We start from the raw sequence: 21,281 nt of genomic DNA, 5'->3' as shown, positions 1-21,281 counted from the left end.
CCTTTAGGTAATAATGCACATGAGAAATATAAAATGACAATAATACCAAAAATTAAGATAATGTTATGGCATGATAATATCACTGGCATATAGTGAGTGCAGCTGGTATTTAACCGCTAATATCTAGGCACCCACTGCACAATATGTTCAACAATTTATGACAGTTTTCAAATGAATGTTACCGGTCCTTTAGGCAGCAGCCTGAGCAGAAAGCGCTGCTTTCACAGTGTGTGGATGGTGCCGGTACACTGCGCCCTCTGTGCAACGTCCCAGATGGTGTTGGTAAAGTCCAGTGAGGTCCTGGTAAGAGCGGAGGCGATTGGCGCTGGCAGGCGCCGGTGATTGCAGATCGCCGGGAGGACGTTGGCGCTGGCAGGCGCTAGAGATGGAAAGTCCTCACCGCTGGTTAGATGTAATCAGGGCCATACACTGGATACGAGGAGCTCACCTCGTGTTGTCGGCGTGTGACGTCAGCTGCTGCTGGAGCCGAGTTCGTTGCACTGGAGGTAGTTGGCAATGGTGGACCGGACTGATGTCGGACTGGATGTCCTGATGGTCTTAGTGGTTTAAAAGCGATGAACCAGCCTTGGTGGATAAGCACAATATATAAAATAGATATGCCAGTGATCATGCCCAAGTGGACTAGACGCGTTTCAGGGTTATTTAATGTAACCCTTTCCTCAGTAGTCATATGGTTGTCATAAACTATTTCCTTTTTTATAGGAGCACAAATCCCGCCCGGGATTTGTGCTCCTATAAAAAAGGAAATAGTTACATTGTTGAACCCAATCGGTCCAATATGTTTCTATCCTAAGCAAACAAACGCGGCCCTCCTCTACTACAGGCGCACACTCTATTCTCTGCTATCATGGCATTCCATCATGAACCATATTGGATTATCCGTTTGAATGTCCTTGGGCTGTTTGGGTGTAACAAACATGACAATTTGAGCTCCTTTATATTAATTGCTGTTTTGTTTTTAATTGTATGCGTATTTTGTAATCTTTTTCACTATGATAACCTTGGATGTTTTCTGTATATGTACACGAACCATTACGAGTGATGTCAGAAAGGTTAGAAGTAGTGTCTTGTAATGTGAAACAGGCTGTCGCCTTCACTCGTACGTCCCCGCACACTTGGTATACACTCTCTCCCTGCCCTGGATATGTGTCCACCATGTCTATTCTAACCTGAAGATTCATTATCCATAATTGGGTGAGAACAACATCCCATTTCTTTTAGTACAGTGACCCCCCCCCCCGACCTACGATGGCCCCGACATACGATCATTTCAACATGCGATGGCCTCTCAGAGGCCATCGCATGTTGAAGGCAGCATCAACATACGATGCTTTTGTATGTCGGAGCCATCGCATAAACGGCTATCCGGCAGCGCAGACTGCTTCAGCTGCCACCGGATAGCCGTTTACGGTGCCCCGTGTGGTCCGCTGACGATCACTTACCTGTCCTCGGGGCTCCGGCGCGTCCTCTTCGGGATCCCCTGCATCGTTGGCGCTCTCCATCGTGGTCATCACGTCGCTGCGTCATCCAATAGGAGCGGCGTGCGTAGCGACGTGATGGCGGCGACGGAGAGCGAGGATGCCGGGGAAGCAGAGGCCTTGCCGGGACACCTCGGGAACGCGGCGACAGCGATGGACGGCGACATCCAGGGCAGCGGTGACGAGCGGTGACGGTCCCGAGCGGCGGGGACAGGTGAGTACAACTTCCTCTAACAGTGGTTCTTCAACCTGCGGACCTCCAGATGTTGCAAAACTACAACTCCCAGCATGCCCGGGCAGCCAACGGCTGTCCGGGCATGCTGGGTGTTGTAGTTTTGCAACATCTGGAGGTCCACAGGTTGTAGACCACTGTCCTATACTTTACATTGCACGGATCTCTCAACATACGATGGTTTCAACAAACGATGGTCCGTTTGGAACGGATTACCATGGTATGTTGAGGGACCACTGTATTTGTCCCTTACAATGTAATCTCGTGTGCAGGCGGATACTGAGGAATATATGATCAACCCGTTTACCTGTAGAATCATTTCTGCCTGGTTTTGTCCATCTCACAACAGGATTAGTCAGTGAGCAGGTATATTATTATTATTATTTATTTCTTTTTTTCTTGCAGTGAAGCCATCGGAGCCCCATTGTTGGATAGAAGGAGAACAGGTGGTGGGAAGAAATGTCACACTTCACTGCAAGTCATCAGCTGGTTCACTGCCCATGAAATACTACTGGAAGCGTAGAAAGAACCAGGAATACTCAGGAAATTTACCTACACGGCCGGGTAAGAATGTCACATATTTTGTGTCACTGCCCTATCTATTTATTCCACGAGTGTCACAAGTTAAATGACTGTGCTCACCCACCAGACCTTAACCATAGGTCTCGTGTTTCCACCTCTAAGGCTGGGTTCACACTACGTTTTGTCCCATACGGGAGCGCATACGGCAGGGGGGAGCTAAAAGCTCGCGCTCCCGTATGTGACCGTATGCGCTCCCGTATGCCATTCACTTCAATGAGCCGACCGGAGTGAAACGTTCAGTCCGGTCGGCTCATTTTTGCGCCGTATGCGCTTTTACAACCGGACCTAAAACTGTGGTCAACCACGGTTTTAGGTCCGGTTGTAAAAGCGCATACGGCGCAAAAATGAGCCGACCGGACCGAACGTTTCACTCCGGTTGGCTCATTGAAATGAATGACATACGGGAGCGCATACGGTCACATACGGGAGCGCGAGGTTTTAGCTCCCCCCTGCCGTATGCGCTCCCGTATGGGACAAAACGTAGTGTGGACTCAGCCTAAGAATGTTCTACGTCTGTTTTGGTCACACATGCTTTCATTTCCTATAGCAACAAAGCTATATATATCTTTGCATTAATATTTGATTTATTGTTAAACCTTCTGACAGTATAGGACAGTGTGATCTCATGGAGAGTATTGACAAGTGGTCTTCTCTTTAAAGGTAGAAAATGATATTCGAATGTCTCTGCTAGTTACATTACAGCCCCACACTAATGTCAGCTTTACTTTTCATTTCTGTTGAATTTATTTTACATGATCCGTACAACACAGCATATTGGCCTTAACCTCACAGCGCCTCCTTGTGGCTGGATTGTTTTTATACATTTATAAAATGTAATGTGTTACCTAAAAATGACAGCACATCTGGCAACACAGATTGTATTAAAGGGAATATGTCATTGGTACTAATAACCTGTCTACATCATATGTACTAGGGGGAGAAATAAACTGTCTGCAGACTGCATCGTATGTCCTAGGGGAAAGAATAACCTGCATGCATCATACATCCTATGGGGAGTAATAACCTGCAACATCATATGTACTAGAGGAGTAATAACCTGCAGCATCATATTTACTAGAGGAGTAATAACCTGCAGCATCATATGTACTAGAGGGGTAATAACCTGCAGCATCATGTGTACTAGGGGGGTAATAACCTGCAGCATCATGTGTACTAGGGGGGTAATAACCTGCAGCATCATATGTACTAGAGGAGTACTAACCTGCAACATCATGTGTACTAGGGGGGTAATAACCTGCAGCATCATGTGTACTAGGGGGGTAATAACCTGCAGCATCATATGTACTAGAGGATAATAACCTGCAGCATCATATGTACTAGAGGAGTAATAACCTGCAGCATCATGTGTACTTGGGGGGGTAATAACCTGCAGCATCATGTGTACTTGGGGGGGTAATAACCCTGCAACATCATGTGTACTAGGGGGGTAATAACCTACAGCATCATGTGTACTATGGGGGTAATAACCTGCAACATCATGTGTACTAGGGGGGGTAATAACCTGCAACATCATGTGTACTGGGGGGGGGTAATAACCTGCAGCATCATATGTCCTGGGGGGGTAATAACCTGCAGCATCATATGTCCTGGGGGGGTAATAACCTGCAGCATCATATGTCCTGGGGGGGTAATAACCTGCAGCATCATATGTCCTGGGGGGGGGGGGTAATAACCTGCAGCATCATTTGCTCCGCAATTATGGAATTATTGCAAATGCTGACTAACTGGGAAACCACACTACACGTGAAGTGTTTCCGCAGCATATATTGACATACCATGGATTTAAAATCTGCACCGTAAGTTAATTTATATGCAGGTTTTGCTCTGATTTCTTGTGCAGCGCATGGGTAAGATTTCTACAAATCCCATATCATTTAATGCTTCTATATTAAAACCATCCTATGTAAACTGAGTTTTTTGTGAACTGATTGGCCTAAGCCTACAGGTATGTGCACAAAAGCTGCAGATTTGCATGCAGGTTTTCAACATAGATTTAGCCTCATTAAATGGGACTAGTCAGTTTCCAGGCTTCCTCTCTACAATCTGCATTAGAACCCACATGGAATTCAACCTATATACACCTGGAAATAGTTACCCCACTGAATAAGGCCAATCTGTGGCATACAACGTTACAATATCAGCAGAAATCCAAACCATGCATTTCATAGTCTAGTTAATAGATCACATGTTACAATTACTGCTTACAAATGTCTAATTCTAACATCACATCTTATAAAAATGCATCTTTCCTTGTGCCTAGAATTTCCTCATAAACTGTTCTTGCAAAATGTAAGTACAGAAGACAATGTCTCGTACCGCTGTATTGTGTGGAATACAGCTGGGGAAAGGATGTGTGATGTGCACCTGAACGTGAAGGGTAAGTAGAGAGTTCTCATTCCCAGGCATTGTATTCTGTGTTAAAACAGAACTAATGAAATATAGTAGCTTAAATAAAATATGGAATGGCTGCACTCACTATTCTGCTGGTGAGATCACTGTGTACATACATTACATTACTTATCCTGTACTGATCCTGAGTTATATTCTGTATTATACTCCAGAGCTGTACTCACTATTCTGCTGGTGAGGTCACTGTGTACATACATTACATTACTTATCCTGTACTGATCCTGAGTTATATTCTGTATTATACTCCAGAGCTGTACTCACTATTCTGCTGGTGAGGTCACTGTGTACATACATTACATTACTTATCCTTTACTGATCCTGAGTTATATCCTGTATTATACTCCAGAGCTGTACTCACTATTCTGCTGGTGAGGTCACTGTGTACATACATTACATTACTTATCCTGTACTGATCCTGAGTTATATCCGGTATTATACTCCAGAGCTGTACTCACTATTCTGCTGGTGAGGTCACTGTGTACCTACATTACATTACTTATCCTGTACTGATCCTGAGTTATAGCCTGTATTATACTCCAGAGCTGCACTCACTATTCTGCTGGTGGGGTCACTGTGTACATACATTACATTACTTATCCTGTACTGATCCTGAGTTATATCCTGTATTATACTGCAGAGCTGTACTCACTATTCTGCTGGTGAGGTCACTGTGTACATACATTACATTACTTATCCTGTACTGACCCTGAGTTATATCCTGTATTATACCCCAGAGCTGTACTCACTATTCTGCTGGTGAGGTCACTGTGTACATACATTACATTACTTATCCTGTACTGATCCTGAGTTATATCCTGTATTATACTCCAGAGCTGTACTCACTATTCTGCTGGTGAGGTCACTGTGTACATACATTACATTACTTATCCTGTACTGATCCTGAGTTATATCCTGTATTATACTCCAGAGCTGTACTCACTATTCTGCTGGTGAGGTCACTGGGGGAGATTTATCAAAACCTGTGCAAAGGAAAAGTTGCCCAGTTACCCATAGCAACCAATTAGATCGCTTCTTTCACTTTTAACAAGGCCTCTGCAAAATGAAAGAAGCGATCTGATTGGTTGCTATGGGCAACTGGGAAACTTTCCCTCTGGACAGGTTTTGATAAATCTCCCCCACTGTGTACATACATTACTGTTACGCCGAGCGCTCCGGGTCCCCGCTCCTCCCCGGAGCGCTCGCTACACTCTCGCTACTGCAGCGCTCCGGTCAGATCCACTGACCCGGTGCGCTGCGATACCGCCTCCAGCCGGGATGCGATTCGCGATGCGGGTGGCGCCCGCTCGCGATGCGCACCCCGGCTCCCGTACCTGACTCGCTCTCCGTCGGTCCTGTCCCGGCGCGCGCGGCCCCGCTCCCTAGGGCGCGCGCGCGCCGGGTCTCTGCGATTTAAAGGGCCACTGCGCCGCTGATTGGCGCAGTGGTTCTAATTAGTGTGTTCACCTGTGCACTCCCTATTTATACCTCACTTCCCCTGCACTCCCTCGCCGGATCTTGTTGCCATTGTGCCAGTGAAAGCGTTTCCTTGTGTGTTCCTAGCCTGTGTTCCAGACCTCCTGCCGTTGCCCCTGACTACGATCCTTGCTGCCTGCCCCGACCTTCTGCTACGTCCGACCTTGCTTCTGTCTACTCCCTTGTACCGCGCCTATCTTCAGCAGTCAGAGAGGTTGAGCCGTTGCTAGTGGATACAACCTGGTCACTACCGCCGCAGCAAGACCATCCCGCTTTGCGGCGGGCTCTGGTGAAAACCAGTAGTGACTTAGAACCGGTCCACTAGCACGGTCCACGCCAATCCCTCTCTGGCACAGAGGATCCACCTCCTGCCAGCCGGCATCGTGACAGTAGATCCGGCCATGGATCCCGCTGAAGTTCCTCTGCCAGTTGTCGCCGACCTCACCACGGTGGTCGCCCAGCAGTCACAACAGATAGCGCAACAAGGCCACCAGCTGTCTCAACTGACCGTGATGCTACAGCAGCTACTACCACAGCTTCAGCAATCATCTCCTCCGCCAGCTCCTGCACCTCCTCCGCAGCGAGTGGCCGCTTCAGGCCTACGACTATCCTTGCCGGATAAATTTGATGGGGACTCTAAATTTTGCCGTGGCTTTCTTTCTCAATGTTCCCTGCACTTGGAGATGATGTCGGACCAGTTTCCTACTGAAAGGTCTAAGGTGGCTTTCGTAGTCAGCCTTCTGTCTGGAAAAGCTCTGTCATGGGCCACACCGCTCTGGGACCGCAATGACCCCGTCACTGCCTCTGTACACTCCTTCTTCTCGGAAATTCGAAGTGTCTTTGAGGAACCTGCCCGAGCCTCTTCTGCTGAGACTGCCCTGTTGAACCTGGTCCAGGGTAATTCTTCCGTTGGCGAGTACGCCGTACAATTCCGTACTCTTGCTTCAGAACTATCCTGGAATAATGAGGCCCTCTGCGCGACCTTTAAAAAAGGCCTATCCAGCAACATTAAAGATGTTCTGGCCGCACGAGAAATCCCTGCTAACCTACATGAACTCATTCATCTAGCCACTCGCATTGACATGCGTTTTTCCGAAAGGCGTCAGGAGCTCCGCCAGGATATGGACTTTGTTCGCACGAGGCATTTTTTCTCCCCGGCTCCTCTCTCCTCTGGTCCCCTGCAATCCGTTCCTGTGCCTCCCGCCGTGGAGGCTATGCAGGTCGACCGGTCTCGCCTGACACCTCAAGAGAGGACACAACGCCGCATGGAGAATCTCTGCCTGTACTGTGCCGGTACCGAACACTTCCTGAAGGATTGTCCTATCCGTCCTCCCCGCCTGGAAAGACGTACGCTGACTCCGCACAAAGGTGAGACAGTCCTTGATGTCAACTCTGCTTCTCCACGTCTTACTGTGCCTGTGCGGATATCTGCCACTACCTTCTCCTTCTCTACTATGGCCTTCTTGGATTCCGGATCTGCAGGATATTTTATTTTGGCCTCTCTCATCAACAGGTTCAACATCCCGGTGACCAGTCTCGCCAGACCCCTCTACATCAATTGTGTTAACAATGAAAGATTGGACTGTACCATACGTTTCCGCACGGAGCCCCTCCTAATGTGCATCGGACCTCATCACGAGAAAATTGAGCTTTTGGTCCTCCCCAATTGCACTTCCGAAATTCTCCTTGGACTACCCTGGCTTCAACACCATTCCCCAACCCTGGATTGGTCCACTGGGGAGATCAAGAGTTGGGGTCCCTCTTGTTTCAAGGACTGCCTTAAACCGGTTCCCAGTACTCCTTGCCGTGACCCTGTGGTTCCCCCTGTAACCGGTCTCCCTAAGGCCTATATGGACTTTGCGGATGTTTTTTGCAAAAAACAAGCTGAGACTCTACCTCCTCACAGGCCTTATGACTGTCCTATTGACCTCCTCCCGGGCACTACTCCACCCCGGGGCAGAATTTATCCTCTCTCTGCCCCAGAGACTCTTGCTATGTCTGAGTACATCCAGGAAAATTTAAAAAAGGGCTTTATCCGCAAATCCTCCTCTCCTGCCGGAGCCGGATTTTTCTTTGTGTCCAAAAAAGATGGCTCCCTACGTCCTTGCATTGACTACCGCGGTCTTAATAAAATCACGGTAAAGAACCGCTACCCCCTACCTCTCATCTCTGAACTCTTTGATCGCCTCCAAGGTGCCCACATCTTTACCAAACTGGACTTAAGAGGTGCTTATAATCTCATCCGCATCAGAGAGGGGGATGAATGGAAAACGGCATTTAACACTAGAGATGGACACTTTGAGTATCTGGTCATGCCCTTTGGCCTGTGCAACGCCCCTGCTGTCTTCCAAGACTTTGTTAATGAAATTTTTCGTGATCTCTTATATTCCTGTGTTGTTGTATATCTGGACGATATCCTGATTTTTTCTGCCAACCTAGAAGAACACCGCCAGCATGTCCGCATGGTTCTTCAGAGACTTCGTGACAATCAACTTTATGCCAAAATGGAGAAATGTCTGTTTGAATGTCAATCTCTTCCTTTCCTAGGATACTTGGTCTCTGGCCAGGGACTACAAATGGATCCAGACAAACTCTCTGCCGTCTTAGATTGGCCACGCCCCTCCGGACTCCGTGCTATCCAACGTTTTTTGGGGTTCGCCAATTATTACAGACAATTTATTCCACATTTTTCCACCATTGTGGCTCCTATCGTGGCTTTAACCAAAAAGAATGCCAATCCTAAGTCATGGCCTCCTCAAGCGGAAGACGCCTTTAAATAGCTCAAGTCTGCCTTTTCTTCAGCTCCCGTGCTCTCCAGACCTGACCCATCTAAACCCTTCCTATTGGAGGTTGATGCCTCCTCAGTAGGAGCTGGAGCGGTCCTTCTACAAAAAAATTCTTCCGGGCATGCTGTTACTTGTGGTTTTTTTTCTAGGACCTTCTCTCCGGCGGAGAGGAACTACTCCATCGGGGATCGAGAGCTTCTAGCCATTAAATCAGCACTTGAGGAATGGAGGCATCTGCTGGAGGGATCAAGATTTCCAGTTATTATTTACACCGATCACAAGAACCTCTCCTATCTCCAGTCTGCCCAACGGCTGAATCCTCGCCAGGCCAGGTGGTCTCTGTTCTTTGCCCGATTTAATTTTGAAATTCACTTTCGGCCTGCCGATAAGAACATTAGGGCCGATGCTCTCTCTCGTTCCTCGGATGCTTCGGAAGTAAAGCTCTCTCCGCAACACATCATTCCTCCTGACTGCCTGATCTCCACTTCTCCAGCCTCCATCAGGCAAACTCCTCCAGGGAAGACCTTCGTCTCTCCACGCCAACGCCTCGGAATCCTCAAATGGGGTCACTCCTCCCATCTCGCAGGTCATGCGGGCATCAAGAAATCCGTGCAACTCATCTCTCGTTTCTATTGGTGGCCGACTCTGGAGACGGATGTTGTGGATTTTGTGCGAGCCTGCACTGTCTGTGCCCGGGATAAGACTCCTCGCCAGAAGCCCGCTGGTCTTCTTCATCCTCTGCCTGTCCCCGAACAGCCTTGGTCTCTGATTGGTATGGACTTTATTACAGACTTACCCCCATCCCGTGGCAACACTGTTGTTTGGGTGGTCGTTGATCGATTCTCCAAGATGGCACATTTCATCCTCTTCCTGGTCTTCCTTCAGCGCCTCAGTTGGCAAAACAATTTTTTGTACACATTTTTCGTCTTCACGGGTTGCCCACGCAGATCGTCTCGGATAGAGGCGTCCAATTCGTGTCAAAATTCTGGAGGGCTCTCTGTAAACAACTCAAGATTAAATTACTACTCCCCTACTCCCTTGCCCTCTGGTTTGCCCGCTGTGGATGAAATATCTCGTGATCTTTCCACCATATGGAAAGAGACCCAAAATTCTCTCTTACAGGCTTCATCACGCATGAAGAAGTTTGCTGATAAGAAAAGAAGAGCTCCCCCCATTTTTTCTCCTGGAGACAAGGTATGGCTCTCCGCTAAATATGTCCGCTTCCGTGTCCCTAGCTACAAATTGGGACCACGCTATCTTGGTCCTTTCAAAATTTTGTGCCAGATTAATCCTGTCTCTTACAAACTTCTTCTTCCTCCTTCTCTTCGTATTCCTAATGCCTTTCACGTTTCTCTTCTTAAACCACTCATCATCAACCGTTTCTCTCCCAAACTTGTTTCTCCCACTCCTGTTTCCGGCTCCTCGGACATCTTCTTCGTAAAGGAGATACTGGCCTCCAAGAAGGTCAGAGGGAAAACTTTTTTTTTGGTCGATTGGGAGGGTTGTGGTCCTGAAGAGAGATCCTGGGAACCTGAGGACAATATCCTAGACAAAAGTCTGCTCCTCAGGTTCTCAGGCTCTAAGAAGAGGGGGAGACCAAAGGGGGGGGGTACTGTTACGCCGAGCGCTCCGGGTCCCCGCTCCTCCCCGGAGCGCTCGCTACACTCTCGCTACTGCAGCGCTCCGGTCAGATCCACTGACCCGGTGCGCTGCGATACCGCCTCCAGCCGGGATGCGATTCGCGATGCGGGTGGCGCCCGCTCGCGATGCGCACCCCGGCTCCCGTACCTGACTCGCTCTCCGTCGGTCCTGTCCCGGCGCGCGCGGCCCCGCTCCCTAGGGCGCGCGCGCGCCGGGTCTCTGCGATTTAAAGGGCCACTGCGCCGCTGATTGGCGCAGTGGTTCTAATTAGTGTGTTCACCTGTGCACTCCCTATTTATACCTCACTTCCCCTGCACTCCCTCGCCGGATCTTGTTGCCATTGTGCCAGTGAAAGCGTTTCCTTGTGTGTTCCTAGCCTGTGTTCCAGACCTCCTGCCGTTGCCCCTGACTACGATCCTTGCTGCCTGCCCCGACCTTCTGCTACGTCCGACCTTGCTTCTGTCTACTCCCTTGTACCGCGCCTATCTTCAGCAGTCAGAGAGGTTGAGCCGTTGCTAGTGGATACGACCTGGTCACTACCGCCGCAGCAAGACCATCCCGCTTTGCGGCGGGCTCTGGTGAAAACCAGTAGTGACTTAGAACCGGTCCACTAGCACGGTCCACGCCAATCCCTCTCTGGCACAGAGGATCCACCTCCTGCCAGCCGGCATCGTGACAATTACATTACTTATCCTGTACTGATCCTGAGTTATATCCTGTATTATACTCCAGAGCTGCACTCACTATTCTGCTGGTGAGGTCACTGTGTACATACATTACATTACTTATCCTGTACTGATCCTGAGTTATATCCTGTATTATACCCCAGAGATGTACTCACTATTCTGCTGGTAGAGTCACTGTGTACATACATTACTTATCCAATACTGATCCACAGTTATATCCTGTATTATACACCAGAGCTGTACTCACTATTCTGCTGGTAGAGTCACTGTGTACATACATTACATTACTTATCCTGAACTGATCCTGAGTTATATCCTGTATTATACTCCAGAGCTGTACTCACTATTCTGCTGGTGAGGTCACTGTGTACATACATTACATTACTTATTGTTACGCCTAGCGCTCCGGGTCCCCGCTCCTCCCCGGAGCGCTCACGGCGCCTTTCTCCCTGCAGCTCCCCGGTCAGCGCTGACCGGGAGCGCTGCCCTGTCATGGCCGTTGGGGATGCGATTCGCACAGCGGGACGCGCCCGCTCGCGAATCGCATCCCAGGTCACTTACCCGTTCCCGTCTCCTGTCATGTGCTGGCGCGCGCGGCTCCGCTCTCTAGGGCGCGCGCGCGCCAGCTCCCTGAGACTTAAAGGGCCAGTGCACCAATGATTGGTGCCTGGCCCAATTAGCTTAATTGGTTCCCATCTGTTTCCTGGCTATATCTAGTCTCCTCCCTTGCACTTCCTTGCCGGATCTTGTTGCCCTAGAGCCTAGTGAAAGCGTTTTTGTGTGTTTATACCCTGTGTACCAGAACTTTGCTATCTCCCCTGACTACGAACCTTGCCGCCTGCCCCCGACCTTCTGCTACGTCCGACTTTGCTTCTGCCTACTCCCTTGTACCTCGCCTATCTTCAGCAGCCAGAGAGGTGAGCCGTTGCTAGTGGATACGACCTGGTCACTACCGCCGCAGCAAGACCATCCCGCTTTGCGGCGGGCTCTGGTGAAAACCAGTAGTGGCTTAGAACCGGTCCACTAGCACGGTCCACGCCAATCCCTCTCTGGCACAGAGGGTCCACTACCTGCCAGCCGGCATCGTGACAGTAGATCCGGCCATGGATCCCGCTGAAGTTCCTCTGCCTGTTGTCGCCGACCTCCCCACACTGGTCGCCCAGCAAGCCCGACAGATTGCCCAACAAGATCACCAGCTGTCGTACTTGACCACCATGACTCAGCAACTCCAGTCGCAGCTACAGCAGATTCAGTCTCAGCTACAGCAGCAGCAACCATCTCCTCCGCCAGCTCCTGCACCTCTTCCGCAGCGAGTGGCCACTCCTAGCCTCCGCCTGTCTTTGCCGGACAAATTTAATGGGGACTCTAAGTTTTGCCGTGGCTTTCTTTCCCAATGTTCCCTGCATCTGGAGATGATGTCGGATCAGTTTCCTACTGAAAGGTCTAAGGTGGCTTTCGTAGTCAGCCTTCTGTCTGGAAAAGCCCTGTCATGGGCCACACCGCTCTGGGACCGTGATGACCCCGTCACTGCCTCTGTACACTCCTTCTTCTCGGAAATTCGAAGTGTCTTTGAGGAACCTGCCCGAGCCTCTTCTGCTGAGACTGCCCTGCTGAACCTGGTCCAGGGTAATTCCTCCGTTGGCGAGTACGCCATACAATTCCGTACTCTTGCTTCTGAACTTTCCTGGAATAATGAGGCTCTCTGCGCGACCTTTAAAAAAGGCCTATCCAGCAACATTAAAGATGTTCTGGCCGCACGAGAGACTCCTGCTAGCCTGCATGAACTCATTCATCTAGCCACTCGCATTGACATGCGTTTTTCTGAGAGGCATCAAGAGCTCCGCCAGGAAAAAGACTTAGATCTCTGGCCACCTCTCCCACAGTCTCCACTGCAATCTGCGCCTAGGCCTCCCGCCGAGGAGGCCATGCAAGTGGATCGGTCTCGCCTGACCCTGGAAGAGAGGAATCGCCGTAAGGAAGAGAATCTTTGTTTGTACTGTGCCAGTACTGAACATTTTCTGGTGGATTGCCCAATCCGTCCTCCACGTCTGGGAAACGCACGCTCACACTCAGCTCTCGTGGGTGTGGCGTCTCTTGATGCCAAGTCGGTTTCTCCACGTCTCACGGTACCTGTTCGGATTTCCACTTCAGCCAGCTCTCCCCTCTCAGCCGTGGCCTGTCTGGACTCTGGAGCTTCTGGGAATTTTATTCGGGAGTCCTTTGTGAATAAATTCCATATTCCGGTGACCCGTCTTGTCAAGCCACTCCGCATCTCCGCGGTCAACGGAGCCAGGTTGGACTGTACCATACGTTTCCGCACGGAGCCCCTTCTTATGAGCATCGGATCTCATCACGAGAGGATTGAACTTTTGGTCCTCCCCAATTGCACCTCGGAAATTCTCCTTGGACTTCCCTGGCTTCAACTTCATTCCCCAACCCTGGATTGGTCCACTGGGGAGATCAAGAGTTGGGGGTCCTCTTGTGCCAAGAACTGTCTAAAACCGGTTCCCAGTAACCCTTGCCGTAACTCTGTGGTTCCTCCTGTATCCGGTCCCCCTAAGGTCATTAAGGACTCTGCCTGCCACAGGAAATGCCCCTCCCCCCCTCCCAGGCAAGCTTCTGTGTCCCCTCATGGCCCTCGTCCTGGTGTCACACTGCCCCGTGCCAGGTCTCGCCCTCTGCCCTCTCTCCCCATTCCTACTCCTGCGGTTCTGCCTGCCGTTGAGGAATCCCTCCTTCCTTTCCCGGTGTCCTCATCCCAGGGGAGGCAGTTACCCGATAAAGAGAAGGGGAGACCTAAGGGGGGGGGTACTGTTACGCCTAGCGCTCCGGGTCCCCGCTCCTCCCCGGAGCGCTCACGGCGCCTTTCTCCCTGCAGCTCCCCGGTCAGCGCTGACCGGGAGCGCTGCCCTGTCATGGCCGTTGGGGATGCGATTCGCACAGCGGGACGCGCCCGCTCGCGAATCGCATCCCAGGTCACTTACCCGTTCCCGTCTCCTGCGGTCATGTGCTGGCGCGCGCGGCTCCGCTCTCTAGGGCGCGCGCGCGCCAGCTCCCTGAGACTTAAAGGGCCAGTGCACCAATGATTGGTGCCTGGCCCAATTAGCTTAATTGGTTCCCATCTGTTTCCTGGCTATATCTAGTCTCCTCCCTTGCACTTCCTTGCCGGATCTTGTTGCCCTAGAGCCTAGTGAAAGCGTTTTTGTGTGTTTATACCCTGTGTACCAGAACTTTGCTATCTCCCCTGACTACGAACCTTGCCGCCTGCCCCCGACCTTCTGCTACGTCCGACTTTGCTTCTGCCTACTCCCTTGTACCTCGCCTATCTTCAGCAGCCAGAGAGGTGAGCCGTTGCTAGTGGATACGACCTGGTCACTACCGCCGCAGCAAGACCATCCCGCTTTGCGGCGGGCTCTGGTGAAAACCAGTAGTGGCTTAGAACCGGTCCACTAGCACGGTCCACGCCAATCCCTCTCTGGCACAGAGGGTCCACTACCTGCCAGCCGGCATCGTGACACTTATCCTGTACTGATCCTGAGTTATATCCTGTATTATACTCCAGAGCTGTACTCACTATTCTGCTGGTAGGGTCACTGTGTACATACATTACATTACTTATCCTGTACTGATCCTGAGTTATATCCTGTATTATACTCCAGAGCTGTACTCACTATTCTGCTGGTAGGGTCACTGTGTACATACATTACATTACTTATCCTGTACTGATCCTGAGTTATATCCTGTATTATACTCCAGAGCTGTACTCACTATTCTGCTGGTAGGGTCACTGTGTACATACATTACATTACTTATCCTGTACTGATCCTGAGTTATATCCTGTATTATACTCCAGAGCTGTACTCAGTATTCTGCTGGTGAGGTCACTGTGTACATACATTACATTACTTATCCTGTACTGATCCTGAGTTATATCCTGTATTATACTCCAGAGCTGTACTCACTATTCTGCTGGTGGGGGTCACTGTGTACATACATTACATTACTTATCCTGTACTGATCCTGAGTTATATCCTGTATTATACCCCAGAGCTGTACTCACTATTCTGCTGGTAGGGTCACTGTGTACATACATTACATTACTTATCCTGTACTGATCCTGAGTTATATCCTGTATTATACTCCAGAGCTGTACTCACTATTCTGCTGGTAGGGTCACTGTGTACATACATTAAATACTGATTCCAAGCTACATCCTATATTATACTGAAGAGCTGCAATCATAATTTTCTAGATTCTATTGTACACAATAAGCTTATTATAAAGGTAAAGCATCTACGTGCATACATTTATTCAGGGGATATGCTTTGGCTGTGGAACAGTATTAAATATTGTAACTATAATTCGGATCACACTCTGCTTCCTTAAAATAAAATGTGTGGTATTTCTGTTTTACAGTTCCGACCAATGTGGCGTTCCTGGCGGTAGTTACTTGTGGCTCTGTAGGTGGGGTGTTATTTCTGTTTCTTATCTGCTGGTACTTGTTCCGAAAGAAAGAGCTCAAAAAACGTAAAGAAGATGAGTTCCTGAACGAAATTAGGTAATAATGGATGGGGTAGAGTAAGATGCGATATTCTTCATTCTCAAGGCCCAAACTTACCTTTTAGATCCTCCTGGCAGCTCCCAGACCCCTCCCCTCCATCTTCATATATATATACTGCTGCTGCTGTCTCTGAGATCGGGATATATAGTAGTTATACACCTTCCCCCAGCTCTATCTGTATACTGCTATCTCTATAGGATCAGAATGTATAGTAGTTATATACCTCCCCTCCAGCTCTATCTGTATACTGCTACTACTGTCTCTATGGGATCAGGATATATAGCAGGTATACTCTTCCCCTCCAGCTCTATCTGTATACTGCTACTACTGTCTCTATGAGATCAGGATATATAGCAGGTATACACCTCCCATCAAGCTCTATCTGTATACTGCTGCTGCTATCTCTAGGGGATCAGGACATATATAGTGGCTATACACCATCCCTTAGTGTTTACATGTTGCATGTTTTCTGTTTTTAACATCATTTTTCTGCAGAAAAATGGTGTTGCAGTTGAAAAAAATCGCTGTAAAAATGTGTAATTTTTACAGCAATTTTGTTATAAGCGCAGTAAAATGCAAAAATGCGAACACAGCCTAAAGACTTTAAATTTAAAACACCATTATAGGTCCATTCACTTTTGCCTCATAGCAATATTTTTTTTATTTTTTTTTTTTTACAAAAATGCACTTTGAATAAGAAAATGCATCAAAGTTGCACATAGTGTGAACTGAGACCAAATCACTTATGGGTCTCACCTGTTTAGGTTTCTGGTTGCTGAAGTTTAGCCAGGTGATTAGGTGAATAGCAGTGATTACATTTCATGAGAAATGTAGGCAGCAAAAGAAACTAATTTCTGTTCTAAAATAGAAAATAATTTGGGTTAAAACCCTATGCCTGCTACATGAGCTAAAACAGGTAAGCAGGAGGCATACGCACGAACCTCTACATTATTTTCTAATAGCAGCTTATGGTGCACTATATAAGCTCTCCAATTGTTAAAACCATACTACAGGTTATCTAGCAATCAAAGAAGCGAGGTAGGGGACACTCACCAAACAGGTATTCTTTAGTCACTCGGCAGTGACAAGGTGCAGGTTACAGCCGGGGGAGCTGGGATGGAGGACGGGGTAACCGGAACAAGTTGTTTCGTGCGCAAGGCGCACGAAACAACTTGTTCCGGTTACCCCGTCCTCCTTCCCAGCTCCCCCGCCTGTAACCTGCACCTTGTCACTGCCTTGCGCACAAAACAACTTGTTCCGGTTACCCCGTCCTCCATCCCACCTCCCCGCCTGTAACCTGCACCTTGTCACTGCCTTGCGCACGAAACAACTTGTTCCGGTTACCCCGTCCTCCATCCCAGCTCCCCGCCTGTAACCTGCACCTTGTCACTGCCGAGTGACTAAAGAATACCTGTTTGGTGAGTGTCGCTGAGCACCACCGTTGCAGGCTTCATTGTCAAGTGTGTCCAGCAGTGCATCTTTGTTTGCCTCTCTGCGCTTAGTCTCGTATGTGCCGGCTTCTTTTCTCAGTCACATACTACAGGTTATGTCATCAGTGCATGCTGGGAGTTATAGTTTTCTGCCACTTTATAGACCATATTGTCCATGAGGCTAAGTTTCCACTTGGTTTTTTGTTCTGGCAGTTTTTGAAAAACTGCCTCTGCAGTTTTTGAGCCAAAGTCAGAAGTGAATCCATAAGGGAGGAGAAGTGTAAGTCCTTCCTTTATATGTCCTATTCCTTTTGAATACATTTCTGGCTTTGGCTCAAAAACTGCCTTGGCAGATATCCAAAAACTGCCAGAAAAAAAAAACAAGTGGAAACTTAGCCTTAAAGGGGTACTCCGGTGAAAACCTTTTTTCTTTTAAATCAACTGGTGGCAGAAAGTTAAACATATTTGTAAATTGCTTCTAATAAAAAAATCTTACTCCTTCCTGTACTTATTAGCTGCTGAATACTACACTACAGAGGAAATTCTTTTCTTTTTGGAATGCTCTCTGATGACATCACGAGCACAGTTCCCTCTGCTGATGTTATTATTATAATAACGCTTTATTTATTATTGTCCTTAGTGGGATTTGAACCCAAGTCCCCAGCACTGCAAGGCAGCAGTGCTAACCACTGAGCCACCATGCTGCCCTTAGCATCCATCTGCTCTGCATGGTTGCTAAAATGGACAGAGATGTCAGCAGAGAGCACTGTGCTCGTGATGTCATCAGTGTTCCAAAAAGAAAGGAATTTCCTCTGTAGCATTCAGCAGCTAATAAGTACTGGAAGGATTAAGATTTTTTAATAGAAGTAATTTACAAATATGTTTAACTTTCTGCCACCAGTTGATTTAAAAGAAAAAAGGTTTTCACCGGAGTACCCCTTTAAAGGGGTATTCCGCTGGGACCCCCGTGATCTCCGTGCAGCACCCGGCATTCTGTGGGTAGGGGATAATATGTGTAAGGCCGTAATACTCCTTTAACTGAGTCTTTTTGGGTATGATTCTGTCTCTGTTATAGGGAGGATGCAGAAGCACCTAAAGCTCGCCTGATGAAGCCTGGATCATCGTCCTCAGGCTCCAGAAGCTCTCGCTCAGGTTCTTCCTCTACTCGGTCTACAACCAACAGTGCCTCTCGTAGTCAACGAACGCTCTCAACACAGGAAGCTCCTCATAGGGACTCAAGGCATCATTGCCTGGAGCAGATATAGGGGAACAGAAGAATAACTGAGTTATTTAAGACATGAGATCCTAAAAAAAAAAAAAAAAAAGATTGAATGTATGTGTCATTTGTGCCACCAGGTTATAGACATTGGGCCTCCTGCCTGGATAAGCTTTGCTAAGAGGTCTTGCCCACGTCAGAATCTTTACCGACCACGTATTTGATTTATTCACCAGTAGAGAATTTACACCTTTTCGAATAATGGACGACAAAAAAAATTGCAAAGTGAATTGAAGACACTATTAAGATTTCTAATCAAAAAACAGGTAAAAAAAAAAAAAATGATATTAAGAACCTGAACTCTTAACAAGGGAATGTGAATGCGAGTTCTACAGATTGTAAAGGCTTCATTTCATGGACACATTTAGGGGAAGGAAGAGGTTACATTACTTATGATGAACTATGTAGCAATGTGAATCGTTTTTGTACAGGAAAAACTTCCAAATACTTTGTGTTGAAGGTACGAAATAACTTTGGACGAAATAATTGTTCTATGAGGGAGATAATTTTTTTTTATAACATCTTGTTTTGTTTTGACTGTGTGAATTTCAGTGTTCTGTGTAGCAGAAAACTCTGTTGATCTGCCCATAGATATTTCCAGTTTGGTTAAAGGGGAACTCCAGTGGAAAACAAATGTTTTCAAATCAACTGATGCCAGAAAGTTAAACAGATTTGTAAATTACTTCTATTTAAAAATCTTAATGCTTCCAGTACTTATCAGCTGCTGTAAGCTGCTGCAGAAGTTGTGCAGTTCTTTCCAGTCTGACCACAGTGCTCTCTGCTACCACCTCTGTCTGTGTCAGGAACTGTCCAGAACATGAGCAAATCCCCATATCAAACCTATCCTACTCTCGACAGTTCCTGACACGGACAGAGGGGGCAGCAGAGAGCACTGTGGTCAAGCTGGAAAGAACTACACAACTTCCTCTGGAGCATACAGCAGCTGATAAGTACTGGAAGGATTAAGATTTTTATATAGAAGTAATTTACAAATCTGTTTAACTTTCTGGCACCAGTTGATTTTAAAACATTTGTTTTTCACTGGAGTACCCCTTTAAGTGTAAGTAAGCTAAATATTTTTTTCTTCTATTTTCAGTAGTGGTTCTGTATGTGTTCTAGAGCAGTGGTCCCCAAACTGTGGCCCTACAGATGTTGCAAAACTACAACTCCCAGCATACCTGGACAGCCGACGGCTGTCCAGGCATGCTGGGAATTGTAGTTTTGCAACATCTGGAGGGCCACAGTTTGGGGACCACTGTTCTAGAGTATAATGCTCCTATGTCACCCACACATTGAGGTAGCCAAACAAAAAGAGCTGGGTTCCCTACAGTTTGGAGAACAATGCAATATAACAGTGTTTCCCAAACAGCAGGCCTCCAGCTGTTGCAAAACTACAACTTCCAGCATGCCCGGACAGCCTTTGGCTGTCCGTGCATGCTGTGAGTTGTAGTTTTGCAACAGCTGGGGGCACCCTGGTTGGAAAACACTGCAAAAGAGCATCACTATACTACTTCAAGTCCCAGTGACATTTTAAATTTTCTGTGTGCCCAATGTTACTGTCAAATTCCCTATGAATAAATAAGCGTTTGCCATGAGAAACGTCATCAGTTCCCAGTGTAGTAATGCGTTTTGCAAGGTGGCTACCTCTGCCGGGTGTTCGTAGACAGTATCTCTGCTGGAGTTCTCATCCCACGCTAAATGCTTTTATGATGGTAGGAAGAAGTCTTCTGGACATGAACCCTTGCAACAAAAATTCCAATATATGGGAGACTGAGAAGAGAAAGTAGAAGTAAATTAAAAACATTGTTTCAGCCAAGACACTGCAATAAATAACATTATAATTGTCTGCATAAACTAAAGGGCTTACTTCTCTAATCAGGTCTGAAATAGGTACAAATATAAGTATTACCCCGCTATAAGGCCTCAACCCCTTGACTAGGAGCAAATCTATAAATGGCTCATTTACAGGTAGCAATATTGATATGAAATTGTTACAACTGGAGCTCAAGCCTTCTTTCTGTTACATCAGTGTTTCCCAACAAGTGTGCCTCCAGCTGTTGCAAATCTACAACTTCCAGCATGCCCGGACAGCCAAAGGCTGTCCGGGCATGCTGGGAGTTGTAGTTTTGCAACAACTGGAGGCACCCTGTTTGGGAAACACTGATGTAAATGACCTGCATGGAAAATACCTTTTTCCCCTGTAGCAGCTGCGGCTTCCCTGGGGAGAATGAGCTTTCACTGATGAGACAACTAGAGATGAGCGAACTTACAGAAAATTCGATTCGTCACGAACTTCTCTGCTCGGCAGTTGATGACTTTTCCTGCATAAATTAGTTCAGCCATCAGGTGCTACGGTGGGCTGAAAAAGGTGGATACAGTCCTAGGAAAGAGTCTCCTAGGACTGTATCCACCTTTTCCAGCCCACGGGAGCACCTGAAAGCTGAACTAATTTATGCAGGAAAAGGCATCAACTGCAGAGCTGAGAAGTTCATGACGAATCGAATTTACTGTAAGTTCGCTCATCTCTAGAGACAACCACTGATACAATTGTTTACCCAGAAATCCAGAAAGAATAGCATTTCCTCTGTAATATACAGCCCCTAAAAAGTACTGGAAGGATTACGATTTTTTAATAGAAGTAATTTACAAATCTGTTTAACATTCTGGCGCCAGTTCCCCTTTAAT

General features: G+C 47.7%; 1 protein-coding gene across 1 annotated transcript in view; it reads left to right on the top strand.

Moving 5' to 3' along the window:
• Positions 1–19,281, top strand: part of CLMP (CXADR like membrane protein) — a 113,533-nt gene extending 94,252 nt beyond the window's left edge. The window contains exons 4-7 of the mRNA XM_056542045.1: positions 2,137–2,295; positions 4,595–4,711; positions 15,746–15,887; positions 18,396–19,281. Coding sequence (XP_056398020.1) covers positions 2,137–2,295; positions 4,595–4,711; positions 15,746–15,887; positions 18,396–18,585 — 608 coding nt within the window. The 3' untranslated portion in view covers positions 18,586–19,281. The remainder of the gene's footprint in view (positions 1–2,136; positions 2,296–4,594; positions 4,712–15,745; positions 15,888–18,395) is intronic.
• Positions 19,282–21,281: the final 2,000 nt, after the last annotated feature.

Source organism: Hyla sarda, chromosome 10 (genome assembly GCF_029499605.1).
Source record: "Hyla sarda isolate aHylSar1 chromosome 10, aHylSar1.hap1, whole genome shotgun sequence".
Taxonomy (NCBI): Eukaryota; Metazoa; Chordata; class Amphibia; order Anura; family Hylidae; genus Hyla; species Hyla sarda.
The sequence above is the reverse complement of the archived record's forward strand: the minus strand, read 5'-3'. Positions and strand labels throughout refer to the sequence as shown.